Below are 24,563 nucleotides of genomic sequence, written 5' to 3' on the forward strand. Positions count from 1 at the left end.
AAATGCAATCATGCAGTATTTTCAGGGTCTTTATTTTATATTTTGGACAGTTTTCAGTGAAATAAATCACATTTAAACCACTAAAATTACAACGTGAAAATACCTGTCTGAAATTTGCATTGATGACCATTTTTGCACACGTGACAAATCCTTTGTAAAATTCTAATTAAATTTGATTGACTGATTTTCAAAAGGTGAAAGCACAATCTCAGGGTTATTCCAAGATTAGCGTTAGATCATTAGGTCACTAGCACAGGGTAATCAGATCAGAATCGTGAATAGCTTAAGAAAGAGGTGGCCCTCACTGTGAAATCTCTAAATGAAGTTTTGTATTTTTCAGTTACACATAGACATTTGTGTTGGATGTACAACAGAAATAGTCTACAATACATAATGTACATAAAGTATGTGTGAGCAACATGTATGTAGCTGTGTATATTTGGATATGTAGCTATAGGTCCTAACATACTGAGAGATGATATTTGGTAAAGGTGGTGCACACTGAGAAAGAGCTTAGGATGCATTTGCAATGGGTGAAAATAAAAATATGGAAATAAACTGATGATTTATATACTTTCCTCCCCCCTAGGTCTTATATAAAGTTTACATCTCATTCGTGGAGGTGGGGCCAGGGAACATTCACACGGCAGATTATTTCAAAGGAATTGGTAAGAAAGATCACACATTGTTTTTTGTGGTAATCTTTCCTTTACATAATGACAAGTTGGCTTTTTCTCATGACTGAGATCTGGAGGGATTGCTTGTATTTTCTGGCATGATATTGGTATATTGGAACGGGTTCCTTTTGAATGGGTGTTATAAAGATTCTCTGATGGAAATGTGGGTCACTACTGAAAAACTGTAGTAGTGCTGGTAGGAGAGTGTGTTCTGGGTGGGTGGGGGGAGATGGAGAGGGCTTAATGTTTGACTCCATGTCTCCTTCTGCATCACTGTGTGTGTTTCTCTCTGGCGGCCTCCCCTCTGCTCTTCCTCCAGCCTCCTTCCTCATCGTCAGCGTTGGGGGGACGATAGTAGGCCTGATCTTCGCCTTCATCCTGGCCTTCGCCACGCGTTTCACCAAAAAGGTGCGCATCATCGAGCCGCTCTTCGTGTTCCTGCTGGTCTACCTGGCCTACCTGACGGCCGAGCTGCTCTCTCTGTCGGCGATCCTCTCGTGAGTAGCTCCTGCACGCGGACACTAACGTCGTGTTTGAAAAAAAAAACAAAACAAAACAAAAAAAAAAAAACATTGGGCAGCTGGTCTGGCCTTGCAGCCAGCAAAAAAAAAAAGAAATAAATAAAAAATTGGTCTAATTGGTCATGAGTGGACACAGTCATACCAAAGCATGTGGTGGTGCAGAGCATGAGTCAGCCCCTTCTACAGGAGGAGCAAGGATGGGTTCAGCAGGTCCGGAACATTCTATAGAGAAGAGGAATGTTCCATTTACAAGGGTGACACTCTCGGTGACATTTCTCTCTCGGGTAAAACTGCGGGAAATCGACGTCCCCCCCCCCCCCTTAGTCTGAGTGGACAGAATAGTGTGTGGGGTGTCGAGCCCCAGTACAGGCCTTCACAGTGAACGAGGAAGCCGAGGTCACGTGGTGCAGAGGAGGGAGTGTGCTTGCGTTGCGATGGGGCCTGAGAATAGAAGGCTGTGGTTTACACAGACGGAAGTGGGTGTGTGCATCCTGCCTCCCCTGTTACTGCAGAGGAGACGCGGCTCTGACGGAACACCTCAATCAGTATTCCGACCAGCAACAAAATTTAACCAGATGGCGCAAATTACTTCTTGTCAGTGGCTGGGGGGGGCGGGGGGGGGATTGCAGGGCTCCGCCATGTGTGCCACGAGTAGCAGTGCTGTTAGTGATGAAGATGTGAGGTCTTTTGCACTTTTTTATCTTTTGTCTTTTTTATCACCACGATTTTTTGGACTTGTTGCATAAGAATGCTACATTTCCTTAGGTATTTTGGCAGGGTTGTGCAAGGGTACCTTTCTTTCCAAAATCTCCCACACTCAAGGCAACACACGAGAGCAGAGAGAATATATCAGTCTCATGACAGTTATGTAATGATTGTTACTATAATGCATATCTTCAGTAATCCATACACCCCTTCCCCCCCCCCCACACACACACACACAAGCCTGTTTCATGTATATATCCGCATCTGTATGAGCCTACGTCCAATTTAAATTGTGATGAGGTGACAAATTACAACTCATTGCGTTGTATGACCAGGATTAAGATTACTTGCACAAAGAAAGCAGCCAGTGTGAATTTCAATGTGTGGGTCATGATTGGCTTACTTTGATCCGAGGGGAGCTTATTCTCTAAATGAAGACATGGCACGTTGTGACCTTTTTAAAATTAAAATAAAGTGTGTCACTGTTTCATATAGTGCTCTTCATTACGCAGCCCATGGTGTACCACATACATTTATGAAACATTTTGTATATTTATATGAAAATCCACACGTGCAGGACAGTTGCAAAGGGGCATGCATAACGTGTGCGCTATTGTGCAATTAAAAACTAGTGCAAATAATTCACATTGGGAAATGCTGTTTACTGTTATGCACTCTTCCCCGGTGTATTGTGTTCAGTCTATTCTGAGGGACGTCTTCATTTTGTTTGTTTCGGAGGATGGAAAATTTCACGGGAGCGCGTTCGGTTTGGAGCGTTTCAAAAGTGTGTCAGGAAATATTTTCAGCGGCTTCTGCTCAAGACTGCTCAAGATTGCCGTTTAAGCTGTGGCCATTCATCATGTTTTATAACCTATATGTGCTGGCAATTGCCGCAAACGGTGACTCATATATTAAACCATAGCGCCCTCATCTGACCAATAAATTGTTCATGTCTGCCAGAGGCACTCGAGCTGAAGCACCCTTTCCATTTCACAATAGATGGAAAGGTTATTGGCGAAACCGCGTTTAATTTGATATTCTTCATACTGACATTTTAAAATTTTACTCTTTCAAAAATACGGCGTGGCCTTTATTTTACCATTCAGTTTATTTTCTCATCAATATTGATGTTATTTTCTACAAATTCGGTATCGAACGCATCTCTCCCGCTCCGACTCTTCTCTTTCTTTAATGAGTCATTACTAAAAGCTTTGTTTTTCTTTATGACTGCAAACAGTTATCTGCGTAATGTGGGTAAAGTATAAACTGTTGTGAACAGACATCATCATCTGTGTTTTAACAGAAGTTAATTTAAGGAGCTGTATTCCCATGCACTGTGGCTTCAGCACAGTACAGCTGTTGCTGTGTATGAATGCCTGAATGCACCGTGTGTAATATCTGTTTTATCCCCATGTTAATACGGCGACTTGTGAGAAAATTAGCAGATAACTGATCCGGAGCAGCTTGCACAGTTTCCGTTTTGCATAATGATCAATTCATACAGCTGAAGCAATTCAGGGGAAGTACCTTGCTCAAGGGTACAATTGTTGCACCACACTTGGGGATTTAACCTACAAAATTGGAGTATCAAAATGATACACTATTGAAGTACTTGCCTACAGTTCTGAATTCAATTTTGGGGCTATAAATTGGCTTTCATTACCTTCTTTAAGGGAGACCAGGTTACCATTCATTTAACAAATTCATCGCTCTCGAGAGTAGTGTTGCTTGTGTTGTAGCTCGTTGTCATGGCTCCTAGTTTGACTTACCATAACTTTCTGAACTGGACTTAATGTGCTCATGGATAATGAATAATTATTACATAATGAGTATTATCGGTCCTGTGTTTTGTAGTTGTTCCAATTACCTTTGGTATGCACTTATTGTATGTCGTTTTGGATATTGTACGTCTGCCAAATAAATGTAAATGTAATGAGTAAATACCTGTTTTATTAACATCAGCCTTTTCCCAACTGGCAGCATGACCTTCTGTGGCATCGGCTGCAATAAGTACGTGGAGGCAAACATCTCCCAGAAGTCCCGTACCACTGTCAAGTACACCATGAAGACTTTGGCCAGCATCGCGGAGACCATCATCTTCATCTTCCTGGGGATCTCCGCCGTGGATAAGACTAAGTGGGCCTGGGACACAGGCCTGGTCGTCTGTACGCTCATCTTCATCTTGTTCTTCAGAGCCGTGGGTGAGTTTGAGAGCTCTGCACTGCAATCAGGCCGTTCCACAGGCATCAGACTTCTCGTCCAGCTTGCTTTGAAAATCACCGTTTTTATGGATTGAAAATTACTGGGTACTCTGAATGAGATCTTTATTCTTAATTATGTGAATAAGTAACATTTAATTTAATTATTCTAATATATCAACTGACATAATTTATAGAGAGAGGGAGAGAGAGATCTGACTCCAGATAATGCCACATTGCCAATTGTATTAATTTGCATTATGTGAGAACTGCTAAGCAGTTTTATCTGCTAATTATATTTTAAATGCGTTTGCCTGCCGGTTGCTCATGTCTGTGACTCTGTGTCTGTTCATTGTGTTGGAAGGTGTTGTCATGCAGACCTGGGTGTTGAATTGGTTCAGACTTGTTCCTCTCGACAAGATTGACCAGGTGGTGATGTCGTATGGGGGCCTGAGAGGAGCAGTTGCATTTGCCTTGGTTATATTGCTTAAAGTTGAGCACGTGAAAGCAAAGGATTACTTTGTGGCAACCACGATCATCGTCGTGTTCTTCACGGTCATGTTTCAGGTAGGTGCTTTCAGTCGTAAAAAAAATGTTACGTGAAGCTGTGGTGATTGCTAAATGGCTTCCTGTCGCAGTTCATGCCTCACTAATTTTACGTCAAACCGTGTCGCACCCTATTTCCCCCATCTCCAAAAGGGATAACTAAAAGGCTAAATGAAACCGATACAGACCATTGGAGTGGTATCTTATTACTTTTCAGCGTATTTCGCTGAAATTCCATCCAGTCTGTCCAACGGCTTGGTGAAATGAATATAGCGCGGTGCTGATAAAACGCAGTTGCTGATTAGCGGTTGCGTAATTACCACCGTAGCTCTAGCTCTGGCTGGGCTAACATCTCTTTCTCTCTCTGGGTCTCTCCGTGCTCCATTGTCTCCGTTCAGCCGTCTCTCCGATAAAAAAAGAAAGAAGGTAATTGCTGGCAGAGCTGGCATTTTCGGGAGAGAGGAGGTTAAACTGCAGAGATGACTAATCCTGCTCTGAGGCACAGCCAGTGATTATGACGAATGGGGCGGGTGGGGAGTCTTTGTGCCCCCCCCCCCCAATTACAGCACTGGGAGCACAGGCGTCAGGGAGTGGGGCAGGTGGCGGTGCCACCATGGGTCGGGTCTGCACCGGGGTACATCGCGAGAATGGCCTATTTTTCGGCAGGAAGATGACTGGATATTAAAAAATCATCAAGCCTGCTTAACGAAGACAACCGGAGAACATGGTGTAACCTGAGCAGCGTAACAGGACCCTTGGGCAAACAGTGGATGTTTTTCCACAGGCAGCTCCCATGTTGGCTGAATCATGAATAATGAATAACCAATTACATGATTGAAAGAACAATTTCAGAATTGAAGCAATCTGTCGAGACAGGCGGTGGCCAGGGTTTGCCTCCTGCCCATTCTGAATCACCTCCAACCTAGATCTGTAGCCTGAAAGTTATTTCTGTTTAAATAATGCACAGGGTCATATTGTATGACTAAATCAGAAGGCCTTGAGAAAGAGGGACACATGGGCAAAATGAAGAAATTCCCTGAAAATCAGTGGTCAGTGGATTTATTCAAAGATAGTCACGTAGCGTGATATCCCAGCTTTATGATATGCTACAACCTGTGATTGGCTACATGCTAGCTATCAAAGTTAGCAAATCCATCACAGTAGAGTATCTACGTGCTCTTTGTGCAGTCCCGCCGTCCTCTCTGTCTTAAATTCTCGCTTCAACGGGACTTTGTTCACTTCTGCTCTCAGAAAGGTTGTTCCAGGAACTGGCAGGTGTGATGAAAAATAAATAAATGCGGTCAAACTTTAGTCAAACATATCTTTGCGTTTATTGTTAGCATTGCTATTCCAAGTGTGACCAGAACTTATCTACTATGCATATGCTGTACCTGCGGACAACTCTACTGAACGCCAGTGATATTTTTTTCCTTAAATAATCATGAACATTTTTTGAATTCCCAGTATTTACTCAACTATTTAAATGTATTGTGGATTTTGTGATTTCCTCAACACACATATCGACAGCAAGCCCGCGGACATCCCAAAGGAATTTCTCAGTGAGCTCAGTGACTGTGTCACGACCTTTGACCTTTGAGTGGTCAGCAGGAGCTGGTTTTCCAGGGCGCGTTTTTGTGGTGAGTGATTTCAGCTCTGTGCTTGGGAATGTGCAGGGCCTGACCATCAAGCCGCTGGTGAAGTGGCTGAAGGTGCCGCGCAGCACCAACCGGAAGCCCACCATCAACGAGGAGATCCACGAGAGGGTGAGTGTCGTGCTGCAAGCCTACGCTTTCGTAAAACATTCGGGAATGCACAGCCTCGACGGCAATCTCCACACGTGGGTAAAGTCGGCACTTCGCACAAGCGCTTCCGTTTTCATTTTCGTTCTGTTCATTTGCTTTGATCCGAAGCCGGTTTCACATTATTTATTATTTGTTACATGCAAATCCTTGTATACCGCTGGATGTTTGCTTCAAAAATTCAGTTCAAGCACCTTTAAGGGTTACAGTGCTGCTGCAGCACACCCGTCCTTCACAGCTCTACCATGCCGGGAGCTCAACCACTGCATTTACATTTCATTTGCATTTCGGCAGATAACCGAGGCTCTTAACCAGTTATTGTCTGAACAAATCTATGCTAGCAAGTTTTAAAACGCTGTATAATCCGAAAGCTTCAAATATGTTGAACTTTTTCAATAAACGTAAAATTTACAACAAACATAACAGTTACAGTTGAGACAATACCTTCTACGGCATAAAGAACTAGACAAATGGGCAGATATCAGATCCTTGCTAAACCCTTTCATAATGCATGGTGTAATCTGCATTTAACCGAATCAGCAGTAATTTGATTAAACAGCCATTAGACTGAATTCTGATTTTTCGGTGTGACTTATTTTTCACGAGCTAGAGCTATGGCTTCGAAAATGATGACCTTGCAAGCCGTTTCTGTGCTGATGCATCGGGGTATTTTTAAACTCTGCAGCTGGCTCATCCAGTGAGCAGGAGTGGCGTCATTTTTGCTCCAGTAAAAAAAAGTTAATCATCAAAGGCCTTTATCTGCTCAGAAGCAGAAGCATTTTCATTAGGTAGCTGGGCACATTCTCTCTGATAATGGTAGCAGAATAACTGGAGGCATTCTGTGTCTCCTCTCCCCTGAAAGGACTCTTCAAACGGGATGTTTAAGTGTGATCCCAGCTGACACAGTCCTGCTGGCTTGCCCAGTGATAGTGAACCCTCTGTCCCCTCACTGTCTGTGTTAAGGACCATGCGAACTGCGCCTGTCAGTCCCAATTACCATCCATCAATCCATCCATCAACTATACCCGCTTATTCCTGGGCAGGGTCGCGCGAGGTGATGGAGCCTATTCAGTCCCAATGAGTTTTCAAGTATACAGGCTGAGTTACCAGCCTAGGAACAGAGAAATTATATTTTTAATGTTCAGACATGGGGTTTTCACATACCCGTAGAGGCCAAGAAAAAAAAGTAAAAACATCCACTGTCTTATTCTTCAGAGAAAAAAAAAAATCCTTTAGGGATCCTGACGGTGCTATGCTCAATCATTCTGGATCATACACAGAGTGCCTGTGGTCCCTAAGTCTTGAAAACACAGCCTCCCACGTTTTGAGTGCAGTGATTTTCCCTGTGCTCTGTGTCCAGTCACACTGGAAATTTAGTGGTGTTTAGAAGGTTTGGCCAAATGTTGCCCTGGGGGCTGGGACAGGGGTGGTGATTATGATGTCCCACACCTTTTCACTTGTGATTGATTGGGTACTTGCAATCTTTGTGTGACAACTGCATCAATAGCAAAGTCCTGCAGTATAGGAACTGTGGCAGCTCAGCTGGAGCACAGTGAAATGAGGCAGAAGCTGACCATGTGTTTTGGACGACATGCGTGTCAGTGTGAACCCTCCAAAAACTGACAGAGTATGTTCCAGCAATGAGATCGGTAGGCTTCAGAAAGGTCATGCATAACAAGATGATTTTGATTCTTTTAGAGTGAGCAGAAATTTCTTTCTGGTGACCTCATGATCTTCATGTCATTTCCTATTTTGTCTAGTGATTTCAGAATGCTGCTAGTGCTGTCAGATGCTATGCTTGAGTCAAAGCCCTGCCTGATGCAGGGTTTTCTAAATTCTGGACCCCTTTTGTTTGCTAGTTTTCATTGCTAGTATTTATTCTCTCAGTATAACACGCTGTAAATAGATCGCTAGGTAGAATTAGCCCTTTACAAAGATCAGTGGTTGCAATCTCTGGCAAATAATTGCATTTATGATTTGCAATGCACTCTGTGTCTCTTTCTTTTAAAAAAGGGATTGTATTAAGCACCCTGATTGAGGGGTTGAAAGCCTGCTAACTTAAACTACTTTAAACCCCTACCTGTGGAAAGATAATAGCTCAGGAATAAAGACAACCGCAATGAACCATGCCTGTATTGTGTCTACGTTAAATGGAGAAAAATGAACAGTGATTAGCGAGGAGGCCAGGCCCAAACTGGGCAGACCCTGGCTCAAAAGATTAGGGTCCCTTCACGTCTCTGAATTTTACAGGCGTTTGACCACATCCTGACTGCAGTGGAGGACATCGCTGGGCTGAATGGCTACCACCACTGGAGAGACAAGTCAGTGTCCCTGTCCCCTGATGCCTCAGATCTGTAGTTTCTCTGGAATAAAGCACATTATTTTAACCTTAGAACCACACAAGCATTATGATGTTTATAGAGATGTATATCTAATATTTATTATTATTATTGTTATTATTATTATTATTGAGCAAATCCTTATGTGTATAAGGCATACTCCTCATGCAGCACCACATAATGGCATCCTCTTGTTCACCCTCCCATTCCCCCTCTCTCATGAATGTAGGTGGGAGCAGTTTGACAAGAACTACCTGAGTAAACTTCTGATGCGGAAGTCTGTGTACCACAAAGGGGAGCTCTGGGAGGTGTACCAGAAGATGAACATCAGGGATGCCATCAGTCTCATTGATCAGGTAAGGCCTGCTGTTAGTCTGACTTACAATGGGAAGTGATTCAGTGATTTAACATCGCTGCTGAATTCTCTGACAGATTGCTACAGACGCTCTGTTTGAGTGCACAGACCTTAGCATGTGCGGTACTTAATTGGGCTGCTTTCAGACTCTTATCCTCCCGTGTGCTTGTTCCAGTTCCGTTGGCAGCAGTAAACATTGGCAGAAAGGCAAAGGTTAATTTATACATTCTGCTGATACATGCGAGTCTCCGTATGAAGGTTCAAAGTCAGTGTATGCTGAAGTCAGTCCCACTGTCTGTGAAATCCTCATTACCATGGCTGTCCTCTGAAAACCTGACTCCCATATCCTATCAAAGCAATATTGACTTCCTAATTAAAGGATGAATCATTGGAATAAAAAGCTTGCTTACTACAGTCGAAGCTCTTTGCAAAATACTGATGCAAACGCCAGACTACATTGCTTCTCCTCATTTTTCTGTTCACTGTGGCAAATTGCAGCTTGTGAATGTGCAAGTATGCTCTTCAAACACTAATAGCTGACTTCATGTATGCTTAGCTGAAAAGTGAGATGGATTACAAGTAATATTGCTATATTTCAGGGCAGCTAAGTGGGTCCTTTGAAAGCTTGTATGGATATTAAAATAATATTTGAGATATTTCGAGAGGAGGAAAGTAGTGCAGTCATTTCAGTATGTGATATTTTAAATGTAGAAGTGTCCACAGATTCTTCATTATTAAAATATAGGCTTTTGAAGGTTTAGTGTACACAGTAACACATTTTAGGGTGGTCACTTTGTGAAGCATAACAATTTAACCCAGTTGCTTGTATCAGCATTAGGACAAAGATTAAAACCACAAGGTGAACACTTTCTCGAGTATTACCCCTGTATAATGGTTTCCCCAATATGACCAGCAGATGGGGCCATTTTCCAACACATAGCCTAAACACATGCGTATGCGTAACACTGAGTTGGCCATAGACAAATTCATTCTGCCAGATATGCATTTATTTAATCAATTTGATATGCCTTGTACAGGCCTTGGTTTAAGGTAAAATTAGTGGGCAAACTATATACATTGATGTTCAAGTGTAGTTTTTCTAAAAGCAACAAAATAACATCTAATTCTAAAAGAAAACAGCCGTATGGCCTGTGATCTCCCAGCTTCCTGTACGTAAATGCTCTATATAAGTACAGCAGTGTCTGAAAGCTGTGTCTTACCCTGCTCCATCCTGGGGACAGGAAAATGTCCCTCTGCTAACACTGTCAGCCATATTCTACGCATGCACGTGGGCACACACACAAAATCATGACAAAGTGATGATATGACTGAGCCCCTGTTCTGTCATAAGCAGGGGACTTCTTCATGATTCCAAACAACTGATGTTACATGAACCACAGAAACACAGATGGTGGTCCTCAACAGTGCAGTGGAGAGACTGACAATATTTATCTTTTATAAATTACTCAATGCTGTTTTTTTGATGATTCGGAATCCCAGAAAAGTATCATTTCCTCTATCCTTGAGTTTTAGGCCACACAGCTTTCTGTGCTGCGTCGAGCTGCTAATATTAGCACAAACAAAGTCCTTTAAAAACTGTTCTCTGCCAAAAGTGGACCACCCAGTCGTCGACAAGGAGGAAAGAACAAGGTGAAGCATTGCCTAAGGACAGACGCGGGAAGTGAAGTTATGAATAAAAAGAGGATTAAGTGAAAGTTATTTAAACGTCCACAAAGATTGAGTGGATTTAGATTAGATCCCTTTGAAATGGTGAAGAGGAGAAAGCATGTGTAACATAAGAATAAGTCTGCTAATGGTTCAACCTTTCAAATAAGCTCAATTGGTCTTTGTTACTCAGGTTATGTAAGGAGGTGTTGAATTCTCTTATTTCTGACTGATTTTGACAAGCTTACTTTGTCCACATCTTGAGAACAATTCTTCTTCTGCATCGCCATAACATTCTAAAGCAATCTGAAGACATTATGTTGGTTTCAGCCAAAAAATGTGATGCACAGATAATAACAAATCTATTATTTTCAAATGCCCATTATTTTTCGTCTGTTATTTCTTGACGTGCAAAATTCTTCTAGCTAGAAAGAGTGCATTGTGGTGGCACCGGGTCCGGTTGAGGGGGCCATAGGGGCTTGCGGGGGATGATGGGAAGGTTTCCACCCTGCAGTGCGTTCCTCTGTGTCTCTGCAGGGGGGCAATGTGCTGTCCTCTGCCAGGCTGTCTCTGCCGTCCATGGCCAGCAGGACGTCTTTTTCAGATGTCACCAACGTCTCCAACTACCTGTGAGTGCAGAAATGGCCTCCCCTGTGTTTGTGTGTCCGTGTGTATGCGTGTGAGTGTGTTTTTGAGTGCATGTGTACGCGTGAGTGCATGCGTTTGTACATGTGTGCACGTGAGTGTGTTTGTGTGCGTATGCGTGTGAGTGAGTGGGTTTGTGTGTTCTTGTGTATGTGTGTGTGTGTGTTTGTGAGTGCATGTGTGCACGTGAATGTGATTGTGTGTGTGCGTGCATGCATGTTTTCATGGGTACATGTGTGTGTGAGTCCATTGTGTGTGCGTGTGCGCATATGAGTGTGCCATCTGACCTTTTTTATAACTATAACATTTTTTAAAAAGTTTTATTCATATTTTTGACTTAATGGCACAACTTGTGTTTTCTGTATGTTTAATTCCTGTCCACTGTGAAACATTTGAGGTTGCTGATTTTCTTGTTGAAACAACATTCACAACCAATTATTAAAATATTTGTTTTATTTATTTCTAATGCATTATGAGTAAATGTAAGCCTTTAACAGGCTTCTGCAGTCACTCACTCCCACACCCTCCAGGCTGTGCCTACCTGAAATATACATCTTATACATCCTTTGTTTTCTGATTAGCATCTGCTTACTTCCTCTTGAAATCACAAATCCTTATAATTACTACAGTCAATTATACCATAAATGGTTAATTTCAGTAAAGTGTGGACATGTGTCAGATTACTGTATGAACGTAAATAAATGTCGTGATTAGAGCGTAGTGCTCATGCATTGCGTTCGGCGAGTGACGCGTGTGTCCGGCTTCTTGCCCCCTGGCAGACGGGGGAATGAGAGCGGAGTGTGCCTGGACCTGCAGGTCATCGACATGGTGCCGAGTGGGAAGGTGCAGGAGGAGACAGAGACACACCATCTCCTCACCGGGAACCTGTACAAGCCTCGGCGACGGGTAAGGCCCAAGTCCTCCCAGCTGGTCTCTGTCACTCAGTCTCTGTCACTCAGTCTCTGTCACTTAGTCTCTGTCACTTAGTCTCTGTCGCTCAGTCTCTGTCACTCAGTCTCTGTTCCTCAATCTCTGTCACTCAGTCTCTGTCACTCAGTCTCTGTCAATCAGTCTCTGTCGCTCAGTCTCTGTCACTCAGTCTCTGTCACTCAGTCTCTGTCGCTCAGTCTCTGTTCCTCAGTCTCTGTTCCTCAGTCTCTGTCTCTCAGTCTCTGTCTCTCAGTCTCTGTCTCTCAGTCTCTGTCACTCAGTCTCTGTCGCTCAGTCTCTGTCTCTCAGTCTCTGTCTCTCAGTCTCTGTCGTTCAGTCTCTTCAGTCATTCGGTCTGTCTGTCAACAATCTAACCAGTCTGTCTTCTTCCATCCTCCAAAACAATTGGTCCAAATGACTACCCTTCGACCTGCATCTCCCCCTAAAACATCCCATAATGTTTCTGTCACACTCAAATGTCCCCTTGACCCCCTCTGTCTCTCATCTGGGCCTGTTCTGTGCCATTTAATCCCACGTTAGTGTCCCACGTATTTTTGCTTCACTTCCTGTGTTGCAGTACCAGGCACACTACAGCCGTCACTTCGTGATGGTGGGGGACCGGGAGAGGCAGGACCGGGAGGTGTTCCAGAGGAACATGCGCAGCCGCCTCGAGTCCTTCAAGTCCACCCGCCACAAGGGCAAAGGGCGCCACAAGAAGGACCGCAGCCAGAAAAAGGCAGGACCCCGTCGCCGACGCCAACCTTCTATCGTGTCTCCCGGAGAGAGAGTCGTTATGGCTGAGTTTTGGTTCCCCGCACCCTGAAAAACAATGAGGCGTGACAGAGGTTTCACAGAGCCCGAGCTGAAGAGGGATGAGCAGAGAGGCTTGTGGCCCTGCGTTTGTGTCGCCTTGGTGTGACCTGAGGGCCATTAGACGAGCTGCTGAAAGTCACACTGACGGCAGCAGAACCTGAGAAGAAGAAGCCTCTAATAGGGCATGACTGATTGTGTGTGGGGGAAGACATTCAGAACCCAGTTAGAAGATGCTGGTACTCTTCGCCCTGATTAATGACTATGCTGAAATGGTGATAAGTATACTCTATTCAGTGGCCTGAGGGATGAGGGATGTGCGTGTTCGCAGTAGACTCCTTTCAGTTCAAGCCGTACTTGTGCTTGGCATCCTTCATTAATATCTGTTTCCTTATCGGATCCTTATCCAGGACAGCTTAAATAGCTTATGTTTTTTGGCCTGGGTATTTAATGGAGGTTGATTCACGTGAAAGACTATCTGAAGGCCCAGCAGCAGCACCCCATCCAAGATTCAAACTGAGGAAAAATAATTAAAACCTCAAATCTTTTCAGGTTTCAAGCCAAGTACTTAGGGTGACGGTTCTGTGTAACCTCTGTGACATATGTACATTTTCACGATGAACGTCACATTAAATGACTTTGGTCTGAACCCAAAAGAAATCACATATGGATCATATTTGTCCTGATCTGGACCAGCTATGGAGTTAGTTAGATTCGGCTGGCATTGGATGCAAGTGTAATTGCCCCTGCGTGCATCATTTTGTTTTACCAATGTTCTACTGACACATAGCATCCCGTGATAGGTGTGGTGATTAATACAAGGTTAGCATATGCTTGCCAAATAGGAGAAATCTGTCCTCGGTCTAAATGAATATACTTGGTCTATAATGAATTGAATATACAGCCCATATGGGTTGTGTCTGACCTGCTGACCATGTGTGCAGAAAACTGATTTTTCAGCTGTGTTGAATTTGAGTGTAACAAGGACAGGAGTTCTGCTCCATTCTAAGATTCCTGCAATGGGTACTTTCAACATACCGTACCCATTTCCTTCAATAAAAACATTTTAGACTGAAAGAAGATAGTGTTTCTCGGATATCCATAATAGAGTATGAGTATATGAATAGCTCTAGTGTGAGGCTGCTGTTTAGATTTCTTGTGACATATCTGATACAGTTATCAGCATAATGGACATAAGAGCCAACATTTCATGTGGGTTTATTTTTCAGCGCAAGGGTTCAGATGCCAAGGAGCAAGACGTCAACGGCAAACCAAGAAGAAATGTCAGCTGGCAAGACAGCGGTAGGGATTCGACGCAGCAGAAACAGGAATTTAAGTTTCACTTTTGCTTTAGTGCTGACTTAACGATAATGTTAATTTATGCCTCTACTTTGCATTTCTCATCAGACATACATATTCAGCATGGTATGTGTCAATCAGTGAAACCTAGTAAGCAGTAGAGAATAACGGAGAATTTCTGTTTGGCGGCAGTTCCGGTGGTCCCAACCGCAGAATCAGAGGAAGATAAAAGTGAAAACTCTGACCCTGAGAGAGAAGAGGATGTGGGCATCACCTTTGTGGCTCGCAAAGCAGAAGAAATCTCAAGGGAGGAAGCGAAACCAGGTGAGCGAGGCCTGCTAGGCTTGCTTTCCAGTTAAATGCTGATTTAAATGTATTTCAGCACACAAGACTTCTCTATTGATTAATTAAATGTGTTTCAGCACACAGGGCTTTTTATATCTTGCAGAATGCAGAGATAGCAAATTCAGACAGTACCTTATAGCAGGCCAGTGTTGTGTTCAGAGCATTGCTTGCTTCGTGCTCTGTACTAAAGCTTTGTTTCACCATTGTCTCTCTTAAGCCTCACCTGCGCTGGAGGTGTGTCAGAGCCCCTCCGTCATGCCCCCGTCTCCCACCTGCGCAGAAAAGCACCTACCCTGGAAGGGGGGTGGGGGCACTCTCCCCGTCTGCGTCTCCATGGAGACCACCAAGATCATTCCCATCGACCTTCAGCAGGCCTGGAACCAGAGCATCTCGTCCCTGGAGAGCCTGGCGTCCCCCCCCGCGCCCGCCGAGCCGCAGCACCCGCGGGTGGCGGCCATATTCAGGCAGGAGGGGGTGTGGGCGGGGGGAGGCGCGCCCGTGCTCAGCGCCCGCTTCCAGTTCCCGGGCGAGGAGGAGGAGGAGGACGGCCAGTCTCTGCAGCAGCAGGAGGCGCAGCCTCTCATGAGCTCCGGAAGACCTCCACCGCATCCTCCTGCTCCTCCTCCTCCCGCCTCTCAGGGTGCGGGGAGGAGACCCCCCGCGTTTAACAGGAACCCCCGCGGGTATCTGAGGGGCCTGGTGACAGCGCCCCCTCCTGGCAGTGCGCTGCGCAGCAGAGGACCCACACAACTGTAGTTTACTGAAGCTGCAGAGCGCACGAAGGCCCTGTCTGCATCACACTCACACCTGTGTCTGCCTGGCTCAGTCTTATTCCTCCAAAAGGTGGCACGTGTCTACAACAGTCATGGCCTAACATACCATCATATTATGCGACAGAGGACCTTTTTTCTGGCATATTTTAAACTATTTCGATTTGAGTAAGTTGGCCTAATGTTGTGCATACTTCTGATTATTATTACTTCTACTTCTGAACACCTTTTTGTAGGGTAGGCCAGAATCTTGTGTCCCATTTCACTAAGATTCAAGGTGGATGTGCTGGAAAAAAAGGTGGAAATTGTGGTGCGGGTAGTGTGGCAGGGACAGGGCAACTACTTGCAGGAAAAGCTGCTTATATATGAAATGATGTCACAATGTCAAATGATGTCAGTTACCGTACGTGTTTTCCGTTTTGCTATTTCACATGCTCATGCCTACAGTAGTGTTTTTAGCATATATTTTGAGAAGTCTGCATGTTCTTTTCACATTACCACAGATTTTTTTTAAAAACTGGACAGACTCTACTTGAGTAAATGCAGAAGCCCTGTTTGATTGCATTCTCTAAACTGAAGTGTGGCAATGAGAGATTCAGCCTGGCGTCAATGTCAATGTTTTTCCCTTCTGTGGAGTAGAATAGGACATAGCTTGACTCTTTCCTCTCATTCAAATAACTCAAGATATTAGAGAAATGTAATATAAACTAGAGCAATAAGATTTACTCCCTCCCACTTATGATACACCTCATTTTTATGAATCAACAAGAGAAATGCAACATTACTGACAAGAATATCTCGGTATCAGTGAAAGTTGCATGGTGTACAGAAAATCCTGAAAATGATCAGGTATATATTTATTATTACTTTCACAGGTGAGCCATTTACGCTCATCACATACAGTTTTGGCATTTGATTTGTTCCCATAAGATGACTGAATAGCAACAATTAAATTATCCTGTGTCTAACAGTACTCTTATTTATTTGTGAATTATGAATGCAGCCTTATTTATGAGTGTCATGTTTTCTTTATATAAAATCTTTTTCATAAATATTGATGGACACACCTTTTTGTAAAGCTGAAATAACTGAAAACAACAAAGAATTAACTACCAAAGTGAACAACAATGAATGTGTCTTGTGTATTGTCAATCATTACTGCATTCTATCATATTTTATATTTGAAATTGTTGTTGTCTTTGATGTAACTGATGGAGAATTGATGTGCTAAAATGGTATATAGAGGCTTAAACAGTGCCATTATATAGTGCCTAATCTAAGTTATTTGACAAGAAAGCTTAATGATATATTTCAATACTTCCATTCCTTTTCTGAGTAATAAGCATACAAGTACATGCTTATCTGTTCAGTTCAAATAGACAAAAATAGACATAAACATGAATACCAGCTAAATACCTGTTGTTGAGGTACATATTATCAAATGTGTGGCAAGATAGAAAATAGAGAGAGCATACAGATTAACTTTTGACAGTACCTAATTATCCACAGCATCTCATGGTATAGCCTACCAAATTTACAGACAGTAGAAGGCAAACATTTGCATGTGAGCTATAGGCTACTCGATTTGAAATCAATTTACAATGATTTTTACCTGAGAAGCCAAACACTGTTCACCACCATATAGATATAAATGCAACATTGAACACACATTCACATACAAATAAATGTGAACATGTTAGACAGCCATGACATATGTCTCTGTTATGGTAAGTGACACGATTAAAGTAGGCTAACACTAGTTTTAGACAGCAGAGTAGAACATGGGAGGGATTTTGAATCTCAAATGGGCCTTACTGCTGTGGTCTTGTGATGTCCTATAACTAGTCTGTTCTTTTTTAGTAAAAAAAAGTGTTACTTTGTTCTTGAATCCCAATGTTTTATTAAGCAAAATCCCCAGAATGGATGTATGACGACGTATGCACTGGTATGGGATGTGCCTTCAAAAAAGTGTAGACGCAAATAGAAGCGGGGCCTTGAAGACATTCGCAGTGCCTGGCGTTGAGCGTGCGGCCGTTTGTCACCTTAACTGTCTGTTACTGTAATTTTAACTACATTTACCGCCAATTAAATATGCAAAGAATGTTGTACTGGCCTATTTTAACGAGATAACTAAAAGTGTCTTTTTTTCCTTCTTACAACGGTATGTCTGTTATGTAGAAAATCAATGTAAAAACATATCTGTGCCAAATGTTAACTTCTTCAAATGTTCACATGGGTCCAATAATAAAGGTTAAAATAAATTCAAACATGGTTCTATCAATAAATTCATCACTTTCCCTCTTGTGCGGTCTCATCGGAAGCAGATTGACGTAAATTAGGTTAGTCTAGCACGTGTAATGCAGCTGTTGGTCAAGCACTGTATTGCGAGCAATTCCAGACCTCGAGCGATATAAGATGAGTAAATTATTTCAATTAACGAACCAGTTGAAAAACTATTCCCACATCATGTGACATGTTAATAAAATTTTTTTATTTCTGTGCTTCAATGCTTTAAACCATATGATCATTTATTTTAATTTAGGAAACTGCAGCGCACTAATGTCTGTTAGCATTTGCATACATCGGCCTCCATGGCAGAGTGATCTACATTGTACAGCTAGCTTATCGTGTTGTTCAAACTCCACCAATTAACGAGTCTAACGCCATGGTATATGTAAGATGATTCTGATACCCGAAATACAAATCAGAGGTTTCAACATTAGGCAGTTAAATAGACTACGGCCACCTTTGTGGGTCGGCTGCTGTTGCTGGGTCAGGTGAGTAACTAGCTAGTTCGGCAAACTGGCTACATAGCTAACTGGGTAATTCCAGGGTAACTGCTACTAGCGTAGCGTTGCCATATGCTTAGCATGACTCCTGTTCTCACATCACTGCCACCGGTTTTTGTTGGGTAACTAGAACTAGTGTAAATGAGTTAGTAGCTGATACGAAGCGTAGGCTGGGCTCGTGCCATGGGGGCGGTGTATGCAGGTTTTCATTCCAACCAATAATGCTGCCTTAATTGAGTCCAATACTCATTCAGCCATATGCGTTAACTGCATTAAGCACAGATTAAGATTTTTTTAGACAATGCGGTCACATAGACGTGGTCACCATTGTGCACAAACCTCATCCTAATCGCAATAATTTAACTAATTATATAATCAAGATCTGAGGCTGGAATGAAAACCTGCATACACACGGCCCTCCATGGCAACGAGTTTGACACCACTGGCGTAGAGGCTAATCTAGCAAAATCCATTGGAAACGGCTAGGTAATGGTTGCTAGATCGTTAAAACGTTTTAAAACGTATTTTAAACAAGTTAACGAATAAAGCTTATGAGACTGTTGCTGTATATAGACTAGCCAAAGTATTATTTAGTTTACGGTTAGCTAATGCTAAGACGAGTGTAGTTAGCTACACTGGGACTGGAGATTCTTGAAAATGCTACCGTTTGCTGGTACAGAAATCTAGTCTAGCTGCGAGTAGTAATACCTACGGACTTGTCGCATGGCCTGTGAAAACAAGGTAGCATAGCTTGATAGCGAATTTTTACTCGCAAGATGGGTTTTAAAAACCGCTACCCAAATTGCTCCTAAGAGCTAGCTTGTTAACTTTAAGTTTAAAACGACGGAAACTTGAGTTACATTAGATGGCTGCCACTGCACTGGCTGGTGGTAGGCAGTGAGCGTGTTACTGATGCACCCCTGGTTCTGCGAGAGTGCTTTTAAGCTAGGTTTTAAGTGATACGCACCTGTTTCATCCTGTTAACATCACTGATTAAACTGTTTAACTGCTTCAAATACAAAGGTCGGTGAGGGGGAAATAAGGATTATATGTGTAAGAGGATTTAATTTACAACGTAGCCTTGATAGACAGAATGCAAAAATGTAAATGCAATAGGTGCAGTTGGAGGTTGTCTTGAAAATTCTGATACAATAAATTGTCCAATTTTCTTTTTTTCTCATTGGATGGAAGTGTCCCAATATCGGATCTATTTTTTTGGTAGTTGCTGTGTCTGTTGCATGCCGTGATTCATGCAGTGCTGAAGAGTACAGAAAAGCCAGGGATGTATTTGCCAGAATCAAGGAAACTTTATGCTTCAGTCTCCAAATCACAGTCTCGATCTATTCGTTCCTGGATCATTGGTCAGCAGGTTACACAAAGGGGTACTCGAAATGTCAAACACTGATCCAGGAACAGCTGTGTGTCAGTCAGCTGTTTGTGCAGGCTTCAGCCTGCCATGTATGGATTAAGAGGCGATGTTCACCCATGTGTATGGCTCGTTCCAGTGGCCTCTGGGAAAATTGCTCTCTAGGGTGGAAAACCTGCTCACATTCTTCGCAGATGTGACAGTGCAGTCCACCGGATTGCTTTATTTGGGTATGAGAGGCATGGCGCACTTGAGATGGGTAATTTTCCATATAAATAACAGACAAGGTAGCTGGTGTCCCGGCAACAGAGGATGTAAATTCTGAGTCTGAATTCAGTGCAGTTGAACAATGAAGAAAGAGTCTTGTCAAGCAATATAGTGTCTTATTTAGTTCAAACCTTTCTTTACAATCATTTGCATGCAACAATCCTGGTAAATTTATTTTTTAAACTAGGTTGAGTAGGTGAAGTGTGGCCAACTGGCAACATTGGTTTTAATTGTTCTTTGGCATGTTGGCTACTATTTTAGTTCAATTATCTTTACTCTGGAAAGGTGTTGTTGAGCATGTCACGGCATGTCAGAGGTATTTTCAGGTTGCACAATAGTTCTCCTGTATAGGCATTCAGCTGAGGTACATGTGCTCAAACAGTGCGGAGGAGCTTTAAATCAGGTGACACATAGGGTGTTGTTCATTTACACTGTTGTGCATTTCAGTGAGACATAAAAGCTTTATTCCGAGACCACCTGTTTGCAGAAGCCCTTGATGATACACGCTGCTAACATGCACACTGGCTATTTCTGTTGGAAGTGTTTTCAGGTTGTGCAGCCCAGTGTGGGACAGGCTAGGGAAGAGTGGGGTGGCTAAAACTTTGGAAACCGTGGGCTTCCTTCTAAGTTTTTTAAAAATAAGCTTCACATCACCTGTGAGTTTCATTCTCACATGTAGGAAAACTTAGGGCAGTCTATATGGTTTTTATTTTCACCCTTATATTATATTGGCTATTAAAATGTCCCATGAACTCTGGATGTCGTCTTGGATTAAAGTCACATTAATGAACTCAAAAAGGGCTTGTCTGGTTGTGAGCTGTGCGCATTCTACATGCACATCAGTTGTTATTCAACATTATGGCACATGTTTATGGCATACATGTTTAAAGCCTACATTTTAGGCTCTTTTTGGTACCCTCCGTGGTTTCAAATAAGCATGTCAGATTAAAATAATAATTTTCAGTTCTGTGCTGGAAAGGACATTCCCCATGAACCAAGTGTTCATTTATTTGAAAGTTGAATTTGCTCAATCTTTTTTTTGTGCAGTTGCTTTACTGCATATGTTCTGTGTTAACTCATGTTTGCTAATCTCAGTGTGGTGGGAAATCAATCCAGATGTTAAAATTAAAACTCACTTTCCTGTCGTGTAGGTTCATTTGTAATGGTTCAGCTGTCATAAAATAAGCCTGTACTGGTGAAATACACCTGAGAATGGTAGTGCCTGACAGCTGGCATGCTGACTAATTTCATACCTGTCAGTCTTGTCAGTCCTTGTGATTACTTTTTGCTGTTGAGTTGAGGATTGTTGTCTAGCTGGCAGTATGAAGCAGCTAGCCTGGGTCAGAAATTAATGTTGTTTTTTTAGCTCACAATCAAGACAACTCTGTCAGCTCAACAGACAGGTAGGTAGAAACACTCATAGAAAGGCATTAGATTGTGACAGTTCTCTGCCTGATTGTGTGGATTTAATCTGACCTTTCATGTAAAGAGCATTGCGTTTGTCAAGAAGCAATGGAATTGCTTCGTACACATTACACATTTTATATACTGCAGTAGTGCTTGCCTTATCAGGTTTGTGCTAAACTGTTCACTTTTTGTTAGAGAGAGAATAGTTTTATATGGCTGATTCCTAGGCCTGAACTTGAATTCTAAGAGTGTATTAATTGTGTTAATTAAGGTGGGTGATGGGTTAGCATTTGTCAGTTTGACAGTGATTCATTTTTTCACAATTCTTTAGCCCTGAACATTAACCCTGTGTTAATGTTCCTCTGCGGGGAAAGCTGTTAATATATATTTGAATGGTCCCAGAATCTTTCGTTTTCCTCTTTTAAAGTGTGTATGTAAACAGTTCTTGTCTTATATATTCCCCAGGGAGAAGAGAGTTAATCAGATCTGTCTCTGTCAGCTTTTGGGGTGAAGAGGTTAGTTGTGTTTGGGGCGCACAGCATTCATGTTTGCATAAATATGCTGTCATGCTTAATTGGTGCCTTTTCCGCGCATAATCGCGCTGTAATGAGTCTGGGATCATCACTCAATTTCAACACGCATGCAACATCTTGCTTGTTTGTTTTTTTTTATAACCTGACTCCAATATGCTCCTTTCCCCAGTGTTGCTTACTTGCACCACGGTATATTACAGACTGTGGGCTTGATTATACGAAGATTATGGCTACTGCGTGAGAAATTGGGATTAGACAATGAGACACAGTGTGTTTTATGATTCATTATATGTTAAGCAGATTACACTTAATAGAAAATTTTTAGCTACGAGTTAAAAATAATGGAGTTGTTAGTAACGGTCTTTATATAATAATGACTGGTAGGCCTGGCAACGGTTGTCCTAGGCTGCATGCCTAATTCTGAATGAGAATCAGTGCTCTAAATGGAAATTAAATGGCTAATGCTAGAATTCGTGTTACGGTGGGTAGGTAATGGGCAATTTGAGTAATAGGATTGGAAACATCTCCAGGCGTTAGGGATCTTAATGCTTGGCAAAACGAGACGTGAAACTATTGAAACGTCTGCATTTTAAATTCGCCCTGAACATTATTTGTATTGTACTACTGTCTGTCAGTTTCCTTCAATGGCGCCTGAAAGGCTAAATGAATTAGCCACCCTGTGTTCTAGTGTAACATTCGCCGTTCAGGATGTTGCAACGGGCCCTGAAGGTGGCTGTTGGAGATCAGCATGTTTGTCGAGGTGACTCATATTTATGGGACTCATAATTATCATGGGAGCTCCACGCAGCCTGTGCCCATGCTATAACAGATAACTGACATGCCCGAATGAACCCAAGCAGTTTACACTCCTCCTGGAGGTGTGTGTTCGAGTGATGGAGAGCTGTTAAGTTAACTCTTCTCATTGGGTCATGCTTTTTAACACCAGAAAAGCAGCTTGTTTGTGAATAGAACACATCATCTTATTGTCGGAAGATTTAGTCTAATTACTTGTGATCGAAAGAAAAATTCATAGTAGTGTATGCAAACTGATGCCTTATTATTTGGACTTCTGGTGCTACATTTTAACAAATCTTCGATTTATCGCCATTTATCTATCTTATAATGGTTGTTTTTATCTGAATTATTTTTCATCTTAGTCAGGTGAGTCACCTAAGTCAAATTTACTGAGCACCTGTTGGGTGGAGGAGGGTGGGGAGGGCGGGATGGGACGGTTTGCAGTATTTAAATTTAGTAATTATTTAAATGACAAAAAAAAATTCTCATGCAACAGCAGAATTTTTTGTTTGTAAAGACCAAAATTGGTTATTAAAACACACGCACACACAAGGTGCCTGAGAAGATCTGTTTTGACACTCACACTGTGAAGAATTCACACTCAATAGCTCTTAGTACTAATGAGCACAAATGTCACAGTGTTTAGTTAAGTCTAATTTTGCTGTTGCCCGTGGTAACCACACTGAGACATTACCAGCCTTCATATTGTTAGGGTTTCTCCCTCTCCGAGTTACGGAGCGTGCTCAGTGAGTGCCCCCCAGGACTGGACCGCGGGCCACTCAGGATAACGAGCGGAGAGGGTCCCTGTTCTCTGCTGGGGGGGGGGGGGGGCTTTTCCATTCTCTGCTTGGGGGGGAGGGGGCTTTTCCGCCCAGCTGTCTGTTACATTCACACAGGATCAGATCGGGAAGCTCACGTGCTGAAACAGGCAAATGAGGGAAGCAGAGGGTTTTGGAGGGAGAGAGAGAGAGGGGGCAGGGAGGGAGGAAGGGATGTGGGGTGGGATGGGGGAGGGAGAGGGAGGGGGAGGGGGAGGGGGGAGGAGCAGTCGGGTCGAGTCGCCAGGCTGAGAGAGGGAGAGCATGTTGTGAAGCTCTGCTGGCTCGTGTTTGACCACACTGTGTTCTTCCAGCTCTTCTCTCCGCTGACACACACACGCGCACGCACACGCAGCCGGGGGAACCCGGGCGCACGGACCTCCTCTCTCCGCTACCCTGAGCCGCTCGTGCGTCTCTCTGAAGTTTGGAAGCCGCGGCGCGGGAGAGCCTGAGGACAGGAGCAGGGCTGCTCTCTCTCTCGGGTGAGTGCCTCTCTTCACCTGTCTCAGGAATTCAGCGCGTCTGGCTGAGCTCGGGCTGTCGTGTGACTCACGCGCTGGTGAAACGCACGCTTCTGTGGTTAGTCACCTTCTATTAACCGCAAAAAAATGTACATTTAATGGATATCCAGAATTCACTAGTTTCTGTAATTTAACAGAACTAGCTGTGAATTTCAGTCATTTTATGGTTGAATTAATGACGTGTGATACAGCTCACTGAACTGGGTCTTGCCTGCAGCTGAAGAGGTTACTGGAGATGATGGCTTATTGAACGCCATTTGCGTAGAACCGACACAACCTGTTCTGATTCAGTATTTCTGGCAAAAACTATGTGCGTTATTTTTATTGAGCTCACGCCACCGCGTAGCCTTCAGCTGTGTGTGTCCCCGTGCCAGGGACGTGTGTGAGAGCAGTGTTTAGCTGATTGAAGCCTTGAAACCTTCATGCGCGTGACTGCGTTAAAAAAGTTAGCTACACGCTAGTG

At 43.1% G+C, this 24,563-nt stretch overlaps 1 protein-coding gene across 1 annotated transcript in view; it reads left to right on the top strand.

Moving 5' to 3' along the window:
* The window catches only part of slc9a5 (solute carrier family 9 member A5), a 28,676-nt gene extending 10,805 nt beyond the window's left edge, over window positions 1-17,871 (top strand). The window contains exons 4-16 of the mRNA XM_064312038.1: window positions 590-668; window positions 997-1,174; window positions 3,884-4,104; window positions 4,466-4,668; window positions 6,321-6,410; window positions 8,697-8,767; window positions 9,015-9,141; window positions 11,343-11,434; window positions 12,230-12,356; window positions 12,958-13,116; window positions 14,420-14,492; window positions 14,682-14,813; window positions 15,052-17,871. Of these exons, the coding sequence (XP_064168108.1) occupies window positions 590-668; window positions 997-1,174; window positions 3,884-4,104; window positions 4,466-4,668; window positions 6,321-6,410; window positions 8,697-8,767; window positions 9,015-9,141; window positions 11,343-11,434; window positions 12,230-12,356; window positions 12,958-13,116; window positions 14,420-14,492; window positions 14,682-14,813; window positions 15,052-15,590 (2,091 nt within the window). The 3' untranslated portion in view covers window positions 15,591-17,871. The remainder of the gene's footprint in view (window positions 1-589; window positions 669-996; window positions 1,175-3,883; window positions 4,105-4,465; window positions 4,669-6,320; window positions 6,411-8,696; window positions 8,768-9,014; window positions 9,142-11,342; window positions 11,435-12,229; window positions 12,357-12,957; window positions 13,117-14,419; window positions 14,493-14,681; window positions 14,814-15,051) is intronic.
* The last annotated feature ends 6,692 nt before the right edge of the window (window positions 17,872-24,563 follow it).

The sequence above is a fragment of the Anguilla rostrata genome, chromosome 16 (assembly GCF_018555375.3).
Source record: "Anguilla rostrata isolate EN2019 chromosome 16, ASM1855537v3, whole genome shotgun sequence".
Lineage (NCBI taxonomy): Eukaryota > Metazoa > Chordata > Actinopteri > Anguilliformes > Anguillidae > Anguilla > Anguilla rostrata.